The sequence below is a fragment of the Beta vulgaris genome, chromosome 8, assembly GCF_026745355.1.
Source record: "Beta vulgaris subsp. vulgaris cultivar EL10 chromosome 8, EL10.2, whole genome shotgun sequence".
In the NCBI taxonomy this organism is placed as follows: domain Eukaryota; kingdom Viridiplantae; phylum Streptophyta; class Magnoliopsida; order Caryophyllales; family Amaranthaceae; genus Beta; species Beta vulgaris.
The window spans coordinates 9290937-9302198 of NC_079209.1; the positions used below are offsets into that span (position 1 = coordinate 9290937).

Below are 11262 nucleotides of genomic sequence, written 5' to 3' on the forward strand. Positions count from 1 at the left end.
GGTCGGACGAGTCCGACACAATACGTTCTCTTAAAATAAATCAACAAAAGCTCCACTAGTATACATATATATCCTTTCGATCAATACGTAATAGATAGATGATAACATGAACGATTTATGCCGGTTCATAGAAGGTTTGAAATCGTATGAATTCAGTTTGAAAAGAAAATATACTATGTGGAATTTTAAATATAGAAAAGGTACTCAATAAACTTATGCCGTTCCTTACCAACATCAATCAACAAGATGCCTTGTTTTGGTGTGGAAGTATCCAAGATGTCCACCACCAGCAAGGCACCAAACAGTAAGTCAGTACCTGTACATAGGTCGTATGTTACTGGTATGAACATATATAAATATTTGGTGTCATGTGCTCATATACTTGCAATTATCTTTTAAAGTTAAAAATGGAGCTCAAATTTGTGCATACTAGTTTAAAGTAAATATAGACGAATATAATTTAATGGAGCTTAAATATGTGCATACTAGTTTAAAATAAAATATAGACGAATATAATTATGGGGCTTTAATATGTGCATACTAGTTTGAAATATAATATAGATGACTATAACTTGAGATAGAGAGCTTCTAACTACACAAAAGGAAGAATAAAGCTATACTTCGTTCATTTTTATAATTGACACACTTTGACTTGTATACTATTTTTTTTTTTTACTAACTTATATAATAATATAATTGATAATATGAAATGTTCTTGAAATTATTTCAATGAATATTTTCTTAACAAATTTCATAATTTTTACACATGCATAATTAGATATATTAATGATTAAAGTTGTGCACTGACAAGCATAAAAGTCAAAGTGTGTCATTATTGAAAAGCAAAAGTAAGTGTTTTTATAAGTCATTATCGCTATTATATAAGTCAAGGGGGAGCTATGGTGTCCCCTAATGAAATGATTTTTTTTATCCTTAGCTAAATTTATATATACTTAATTGAATATTCGTAATTTGTAGAATTATATTCTTTCCTAATTTAAAGATGGGTCAATAATTCCAATAATAAACTAAATAAGCATTAACAAACTAAATTGACATAATGAGAAAAATGGTTACTCAAAAAAATTATAAATTTAATTTGACTACAAAACTTTACATCGAAATGTTTATCTCAAAGCACTTTATAGATTACATTAGTTTGTATAACAATAATTATGATTTTATGAATCACACTTCTATAGTTATATTTTGATGAAATTCATTAAGAATAGACCAACGCATGCATTACGTGTATAGAAGACTAGTTTCATGTCTATGTTTGACCTTTACATTTTAGCTACCATAACTAGTTCAAGATCTTCAACAAGGAGATTAATTAAGATCGCGACCATTCTTTTACGTCTACACAAAAAATATTCTTTGATGGTCACATACCTCATTTAGGCTCTGTTTGGGGAAGCATTTCAGGTGACTTAAATGATAAGGTGCTACAATTTTAAGTCACCTTATATGATTAGTAGCGTTTGGTGGAGGAACTTAAATAAAATTTAAGTCCAAAATTTGACTGAAATTGAGTTGGAGGAAAATATAGCGTCTGAGATCAGGTGCTGAAATTTTTTTATTTTTTTATTTTATTTTTAATCTTTTTAAGCCTAAAAAGATATTTTCTTTTTATCTTTTTAAGCCTAAAAAGATATTTCAGCTACAGTCATAAATAATTTTACCAAACAGGTTATGCAATCAGCTAACTTCTCAGTTTCAGCACCTTAACAATTTCAGCTGCTACCTAATCAGTTTCAGTCACCTTATCAGTTTCAGCTCTATTTCAGCCAGTGTTGCCAAACATAGCCTTAGCGTCTGATTTAGGTCTTCAGTGACTAGTTTCAGCGGTTGTTAAAAGCCTAAAACCCATTATCCTGGTAGTGAGTGAGATATACTTCGATGTGAATAACATAGTGGAACACTAAAAAAAAAAAAGGAATGTTAAATACTATCTACAACTGTGTGTGTGTGCAATTAACGGTACATAAAATTTTTATTACCACAAATGCCAAGATTTCAACCTGACGTCTGAATTGGAAGATAAACATTTGAAGGACCCCTCCTAACCTAGATGGAAACAAAAGCCAATTAACATGGCCTATTGTTGGGCCCGGAAAATTTCATATTAGCAGAGAAGGAATTAAATATCAGTTAGCAAGAATCATGGGATTGACATTGACTTTGGGTATAACTGCTGGAGGAAAAATAGGAGGAAGTTAGAGATAAACAAGGCACTACCTATCTTCAAGGGAGTTGGGCAGCATCTTTGAAGGATATCCCATAGCCTATATATATATGTAGTTCAATGTAACCCTAGTTTCTCTTCTACTACTTCACTCTCTCCACGCACACATTCATATTCTTTATTCTCTACTCTAATATTTTCCATAGTGGCACAAGAAAGCTTGATATTATAATCTACCCTTGTATTGACGCCGTCGGCATATTAGTGGATTGGTGATTAAGAGTATCACCCGCGGTTTTTCCCATCATTCGGGTTTTCCGCGTCAACAATTCTTTTGTCTATTTACTGTTTTATTCATTTTATGTCATTTGTTTATTTAATAACGCTGATTGCCCAAAGTATATTGATCTAGTTGTTGGCACCTTTACCTTTTAAGTACTTGGTACAAAATCGGCATAAACAATTTGGCGCCCACCATGGGGCCACAGCAAGATCTCTATACATCCATTGGCAATCACGTTTTTTCGTTTCATCTTACCTACGTAAGTTTTTCGTACTTTTCCATCCTTTCGTGTTTTCAATGGCAGGACAACGGGTCACCACCCAAGAGGTCATTGATGAGCTCAACCGCGTCAAGGCGGAGATGGCGACATTGAAAGAAAGTTCTGTCGCGTCCTGTATGGAGAATCAAAGCCTGAAATCTGCTCAAAAGTCCAAAGGCACTAAGCGCCGCAACATAGACGACACCGTCATCGAGCGCGACGACATCATCGAGCACGACGCCGTCATCGAGCATGACGCCGACATCGAGCAGCGTCTTTAGCGACTAGAAGACATGATCGCCAAAATACCCGGCGTCCCTCGTCCTATGGAGAAAGCGACGCCAGACAGCTATGCGGACTCACCTTTTGCTGATTTTATTGCCATGGTCGAGGTTCCAAAGCGGTTCTCCGTCCCAACCATGAAGATGTACGACGGCACTACAAATCCAAATGATCACGTCGCCCAATACAAACAACGGACGATGACCATCTCAATTCCTCGTAGCATGCGCGAGGCATGCATGTGTAAAGGATTCGGATCGACATTGACTGGACCAGCCCTGCAGTGGTTCATCCACCTTGGCAACGACACTATCTATTCCTTTGCTCAATTGATTAATATTTTTAATTTACAGTTTGCTAGTAGTCGTAAGATGGAAAAACAGGCTAATGACTTACATAGAATCGTGCAAAAATCTGATGAATCCTTGAAAGAGTTTGTTCACATGTTTAATAGGGAAAAGGTGTCGATTCCAAATTGTGATGTTAAGACGGCGATTGAAGGTTTTCGACGGGGACTGGATGAAGACTCAGATTTGTACAAAGAGCTTACCAAGTATCCTTGTCCAACGTTCGAGGATGCCCAAGCCAAAGCCTTGGCCCAGATCCGATTGGAGGAAGACATGGAGTCAAGAAAGGAATTCTATGACGTCGACAGCAGGAAGTCGATGCCAAACGAAGAAAGTTCGTGGCGTCCAAAGCCTTATGATCGTCCACAACAAGTTTATAGCGTCCATCAGACTCATCAAGCCAATGACTGAAAAAACGATCCTAACTGGACGTCGTCCGAAAAGTGATGTCGATGTCAACAATTGCGACGGCGTCTGGCTTGGACGTCGTCAATTATTTCATATCTCAAGGAGGGTAAGCACGTTCCCTAAAGTGGAATGTTATCCATCTAAAACTCTATCACTTTTAGTCGTATTATGTTGAGAACAAAAGGGACGCCACTACATGTAAGTAACCAACAAGTTAGATTGAGTTATTTCAATTCATTTTGTTCTCAACATATTCTATTTCCTTCGTATTTTAAGCGTTATTTCTTTATATTATACTAACTTGAGCGTCGTAGGACCATTGGGGGAAGCCAACGATCATCTCACCTTTGTTGTATGAAGACAGGCATGGGGACGAGGATTAGTTGACAATCAACTTTGACACAATCGAACACCACAATGTTCACATTCACCTGACGCCATCTTTGGCGTCGACGACGTCATCACAGTTGACGCCGACCCTTATTATGACGGCGACAGTTTTAAGCTGGGGCATCAAGGTTCGACGGCGTCCAGGTGAATACAACATGACTTCTATACAAAAAGGGACACACACCTTAAGAAGTCATCATAACAACATACAAAACACCACACGCAATTAATTAGAAGAGGCAATTTAGCCCTTCTTAACAATTAACACTGCAAGTGGTTTCAAACATCAAAGGTACCTACACACATACGTATCACATTCATACAAACATAAGGGCCCTACACTTGACGACATATCCTGGATGACAACGTTTAGTTTTAAAACTAAACCTCTAGTCACGATGGAAAAGTTGTATACATACGTACATACATACTTACAAACATACATTTCGATAACACACGTTAACATATGCAACGACTTTTATAAACAAAAACTAACACTGAAAACTAATTTGTCTCCATGGCATCTTTCTCTTCTGCAACAGGGGCATATTCAGCAGTTGTCGTCGTCTCAGCAGCGGCAGTGACGCCGTCAGGAAGCAAGTCGTCAAGAGTTCTAAAAACAGCCAGGAGTTTATGGACGTCGTCTTCTAGCGTCCATGACGCCGTCTGACGTCCCCTTGACGATTTTGGCGTCATCAAGGATGACGGCGGCAATAGTCATCACATCACCAGTGACGGCGGCAGACGACATAGTGTTCTCTGATGACGACATCGGCGTCCGAAATGAACGAACTTGAAGCCATTTGAAGGAGAAGATTAAGGGAAGAGTGTAATTGATGCCACTTCCCAAGACGGTTGAGCAAGTGTCATTAATTAGGGGCAATTGTTGGGCCCGGAAAATTTCATATTAGCAGAGAAGGAATTTAATATCAGTTAGCAAGAATCATGGGATTGACATTGACTTTGGGTATAACTGCTGGAGAGAAAATAGGAGGAAGTTAGAGATAAACAAGGCACTACCTATCTTCAAGGGAGTTGGGCAGCATCTTTGAAGGATATCCCATAGCCTATATATAATGTAGTTCAATGTAACCTAGTTTCTCTTCTACTACTTCACTCTCTCCACGCACACATTCATATTCTTTATTCTCTACTCTAATATTTTCCATAGTGGCACAAGAAAGCTTGATATTATAATCTACCCTTGTATTGACGCCGTCGGCATATTGGTGGATTGGTGATTAAGAGTATCACCCGGCGGTTTTTCCCATCATTCGGGTTTTCCGTGTCAACAATTCTTTTGTCTATTTACTGTTTTATTCATTTCATGTCATTTGTTTATTTAATAACGCTGATTGCCCAAAGTATATTGATCTAGTTGTTGGCACCTTTACCTTTTAAGTACTTGGTACAAAATCGGCATAAACACCTATATATCTTATATTTACACGTACAGTGTAAACATCCAATGACTATCAGAAAAGAGCAAAGGTTAATATATATGTTTATCTAGCAAGTCTCTGGTGTTTCTGTATGTTTGTTTAGATAATCAAAGTTTAATTGATTGAGGTTCTTAACCTAACCCAAAAAAGAAACACCTAAAATTCTAATCATGGAAGTAAGCCACGTGAGTAGTTGGCGCTAGTCAATGCCAATCAACCTCAGTCACCTCCATACCTCACTAGCGAAAATTCTAAAATGTGATTGAACCACTGTACCTCATATCACTATATCTTGTAGACTTACTAGTAAAGTTTATATCTCACAATATTAAGGTTGTGGGATTTAACCTCATTAGAGAACTTTAATTTGGCGGAGGTGGGATTCTCTTACCTTCGTCCCAAATTTTAAAAGATCTTACTTATGCAGTTGGATTGGTCAAATTATTCTATACTGGTTAAATTACTCTGTGTGAAGTTCCGATTCAATAAGTATGTCTACTTGCCAATTAAAAAACATACATAGCAATATAATTTCATAGCCTTTGCGGAGGGAGCAGGGGGTCCAGGGGACCAATGTCCCCCAATTTCATTTGTTTTCGTTTTTATAAATTTGCTTTTTAATTTTGTATAATACGAATCACTAATTTTAGTGTTCAAGGTATTTTACCACGTTTTATTTTATGTCTTTGTACCACTTCTTTTGTTCTTATTATTGTTTGGGTGTTTTTTGTGTCAATTATGTGTATATGTGCATTTGGTTTTAGTACTTGTGAGAGCGATATATTATCTATAAAGAAGATTACAATAATTTACTTTCTCACGTTAATTTTTCCCAGGGTACAATTTTTATTTTTCCATTATACTATTGACCTTCTATGAGTTTGACTGGTTTTATTTCATACAAATAATTGTTTGGTCACTTTTATTAAGAAGATATGTTCCTATACTATAAGTTTTTGAATAAGATATCATCCTAAAAAGTAAAGGCTTGAAGACTGCAATTGTAATTTCATGTCAACTTTATGTGTGGAGTATTTTTTTTCTTCATCTTCTTGGATTGTATGATTTTGGATTTTCGGGTATAAAAGTTTAGTTGCTTCATATTACAAACTCTGTGTATTAAAGTAACTTTTTTCAAATGCTTTTGTGAAATTGTAACATTCATCCCCCACATTTAAAATCATGGCTTCACTATCTTATATGTTGGATATGTCAAATTACAATCAAGTTGATATCAAAATTTTCATTATCGTATCAAATTCGAACTTTTATATCAAGCAAGTAAGAGTCAATTTGGTATTAATAGGGGTGTCCACCAGTCCAGGACCGGACCAAAAGGGTCTGGTTGGTCTGGTGCACCGAAATCGAGAAATTTTGTTGATTAGGACCAAAATCTCTCGTCCTGTCCGATTTTGGACCTGTTGGACTCAGATCTATATTTTTTACTTATAAATTGGATACATTAAAATTTTGATAATTTTAACAACAATGATCCTAAAGATTATAAATAGTAGGTTTTATCTTTCTAACTTTTACACTTTTTTTACTAAAAAAATCAAAAAAATCTGGCGAACCGATTCGGATCCGATTTTTTTTTTTGGTTTGGACCGAATCGGATCGAAAACCAGGAATCAGGATTTTCTATGGACCAAGGACCGAACCGAAATCTTTGTTCCGACCCGGTACAAATTCCAGTCTGACTCCGCTCTTTACATAGCCCTAGGTTTTGACAACAAAGTAAATATTTTAGTACCAATTTAATTATAATGTGGTACTAGCCTACATTTGCTTTGGTACCTCCATCCTATAAAAATTACTAATATATCCTTTGATTTCTAACAATGAGACGCCAGTAACAGCATTAATTAACTTAATGTGCATCCACGCATCAATTTGTATATCCCTCCAAAATATATTAAGAAAAGGACAAAATATAATTTTATTCCTTTGGCTGCTAAACAATTATCCAAAATGCATATAGTAATTAATTTTGGATAATACTTCCTCCCTTTTTTAATAGTTGAAACGTTTTGACTTCACTAATCTTGCCATTAGACAATTCTGACTAATATCTCTAATTGTCTATTTGTAAAAATCATAATAAAAAAGTAAAATCTTGTAAATATGTAGAGAGATATAAATCCAACAACATCTTAGATGCTAAACTTTGTATTACCAATTAGTCACAGATAGCCGATCACACATGAATAGTGCAAAAGTCCAACTATTAAAACATGACGGAAGTATCAAGGAAAGAGTATATGAGTATATGGGTTGAAAAAGTAGGGAAAGATGATAGAAAAAGTTACCATTTTTAGATAAAGTGAAAGTGTGTAGATTATGAAAAAGGCCTTTAAAATTGTGTAAATTAAAAAGAAACGGATGTACTACTTGGTAATACTATTAAAAAAAGAAATATATGGGTATTTTATATTATTATTAGAAGATATATACGCAGAAGGTGTAACATGTAATTTAATTAAGTATTTGAGTTAATTTATTAGATAGCAATGCAACAATTAAGAAAGCCAAATCTAAGATCCTATAACGTTAATATCATTGTGCGGCTTCAGCTTTTATAAGCCAAGTATAAAGTATTCTAAAGTTTATTAGTAAGCCTTAAAATCTACTTCTATATCTAAAGCTATTTAGAATCGTTGCTTTGAAAAATTATCATTACTAGATGTAAAGATTCCTACACAGCAGTAAAAGTATAGAAATTTATGCACTTAAGTGACAAAAGATGAAATTTTGATTATTTGAACATTCATGAAATTGCTATAAGAAGCTCACGAAATGCAACATATATTATGCACTACTAACACTACCTATAATGTTTCTTGGATTTCAATTAAAATAACAGCCGGTAGCTGAATTAGGTGATGGAACAAATAAGGTATCATAATTCATAAGTCATTGCTTGGACTTTTCACTTTTATGAGGAGAAAAGTACGTGTCTTTTGATTGTTGAAAAGAATATATTGCGGCCAGATGCGGTCATGTGGCTTATATTACCTGCATCGCTGACCTTTTTAAAAATAATGAAAACTAGAAATTAGGGAGTAGAAAATTCCTCCTACTCTAAATTTAGCTTAATTTGTCCTCTTCCATTAATAGCATGTTAATTTGAAGTACAATAATTAATGTTGATATCCATATATACAAGCGCATATGAATGAGATATAGTTCTACAAAACCAGAAATAGGAAACCAAAACAAGGAATCGCCCAACAGGAAACGATAATTCTCTATATGAGGGGAAACATAATTAATTGAAAATTTTCCAACATTTTCTTTGAAGTTTATGTTCTTGCAGTCAACCATTAAAAACTCTTTTCTACAATTGTTAAATAGAACGTTTATCATATATTTGAGTGTATCATGTGCATGGTGTACGTCTATTTTTTTTGGCTTATTGTTAATTTGAAACCTTTAAATGATCAAAATCTATACTATTATCTAAAACAAAATGATGAATCCTACATGACAAGCTCAAAATCACCAAACAATTCTAGAGCTTTAGAAAGTGAAGTCCCTCAAATCGGTGTCAAGGTGGCATATGTCATAGTTGATAGGCCGAAAAAAATTCGTGTTAATTTCACAAGGCGTGAATTTAGGTAATTAGGTATGTTAAATATGTCAATTTATATCATGATTCTCAATCCCCATTTAAGTTTGGTCGGAAATCAATCACTCTCATATTAGTTAAAATTCAGATTTCAAAAATGGTCAGGAAATTAATTTATCAATCATGCATGATTATGTTATTTGCCAATCAACCATAATTTCAGATATTGATTAGCCAATTAACACATAAATATGCGAAATTAACATAGCACTTTTTTTGTATAAATAATAATGATTTGTCATGGATGATCACTACTCATTTTTGGCCTTTCAAGTTGCATAGTCATGTCAACTTCTTTCCGTACCTCTAAAGCAATATCATTCCCTGCACAAAACCTAACACAAGCACATAATTCAAACATAAAGTAGCCCCCTAAAGTTGAATATTCTAATTTCCTAGATGTTGAACCTATATATGGTTTTAATACTATTTCGTGGAGGGCGTTTTTATTTCCATGATGTGCCCAATATTTTCACATTTCATCTCTATTATATAAGTGAAGGGGTGACGAATATGGTGTCCCCTCACAAAAAGTCTAATTGACCCTTAATGATTTAAATTCCTCTATATATTTGATAGTCTTTTCTTATTCCTAGTTACCATATATATTGAACAAGTTAATAATGAAATTGAATTTCAAATTTCAATTAAATATTAAAGGAAAAATTGCTTTAAATAAGTCAACCTTTGCATGGTCTTCCCAATTTAAGTCTACCTTTTGATTATCCCTGATTGAGTTAGGCTTGTATGTCTATTTTCTTCTATTAAGTTTTAACATGTTTGTAACTTGTTTAGTAGGTTACTTATGATACATGCTACAATGTCTAATCTTTTAAAACAGTCGAGGGTGGGGGTGGGACATTGTAACACGTATCATAAGTAACCTACTAAAAAAGTCACAAATAAGTTAAAACTCAATAGAATAAAACAGATATACAAGCTTAACTCAATCAGGGATAATCAAGAGGTAGACTTAAAATGGGAAGACCGCGCAAAGGTTGACTTATCTAAAATAATTTTTTCAATATTAAATTAGAATAATGATTTCCTCTTAATATGTGATAAAAACTCTGATAAAAAATTAATTGGCAATATAACTTTATTGAAACCATCCGTGCAAAAAAAAAATAAAGACTTGAATCTATGTTATATTAATAATTATAATGATAATATTTTGAAACCTAAATGTTGATTATTATTTCAATAATCTCTATTATATAAATTAAACTCTTCCAGTTTATTAATATTCAACGATTGAATCTGATACACAAATTCTTCCACTTTATTAATATTCAACGATTGAATCTGATACACAAATTCTTCCACTTTATTCGAGTACGGGCTTTCTTCTGCTTTTTATTTCCTCCACTTATATAATAGAGATTTGAATAATGATCAACAAATAACTAAAAAAAACAACGAAATATTGTTGATTTAAGAAAAATATATTTAAATAATTAAAATCATTATAAATATTTGTTCAAATCAAATATTTTGTCATTGATGAATAACTAATTGAGAAAAATAATGTTAATATGACATGCAATTATAGCATGCAAAAAATACTAGTATTAATAGAAGCAATGATGTTTGGGCTTATGTTGAAGACGTTAAGACAACAATATATCTGGAATACATTCCTCCAAGAGCTTACAAAATTAGTGATGAGTATTTTGAAGAAATTGATTTAAACAATACGGAGTGTTGCTGCCTTAACAACAAAGTATTGCTTAGTTATCTATCAAGTGATTGATACATAATAATTAAGGTCATGATATTGTTTTTAGTGAACTTCAAAGTTGAATAATGTAGTTTTCATATTTATTTTAAATTTACTTTGTTATTTTTGTTTCTCTTTATGCAATTTCAATGTCGAATAATAGTCAATTATGGGAATGATAATGAGCTACTACTTTCTTTCCTTTATCAATGTATTTGTTTTTACGTGTCACCAACAATGTAGTACATCAATTCCAACGATTTTGATGCTGCGTTTATAAGGAATTTGAGCAAGTTTGACTCATTTATTGCTTGC

General features: G+C 33.6%; 1 protein-coding gene across 1 annotated transcript; it reads left to right on the plus strand.

Moving 5' to 3' along the window:
- Positions 1-3023: 3023 nt before the first annotated feature.
- Positions 3024-3770, plus strand: LOC104901023 (uncharacterized). The gene has a single exon (XM_010688564.1). It carries the CDS (start codon positions 3024-3026, stop codon positions 3768-3770), a length of 747 nt encoding a protein of 248 aa, XP_010686866.1.
- The last annotated feature ends 7492 nt before the right edge of the window (positions 3771-11262 follow it).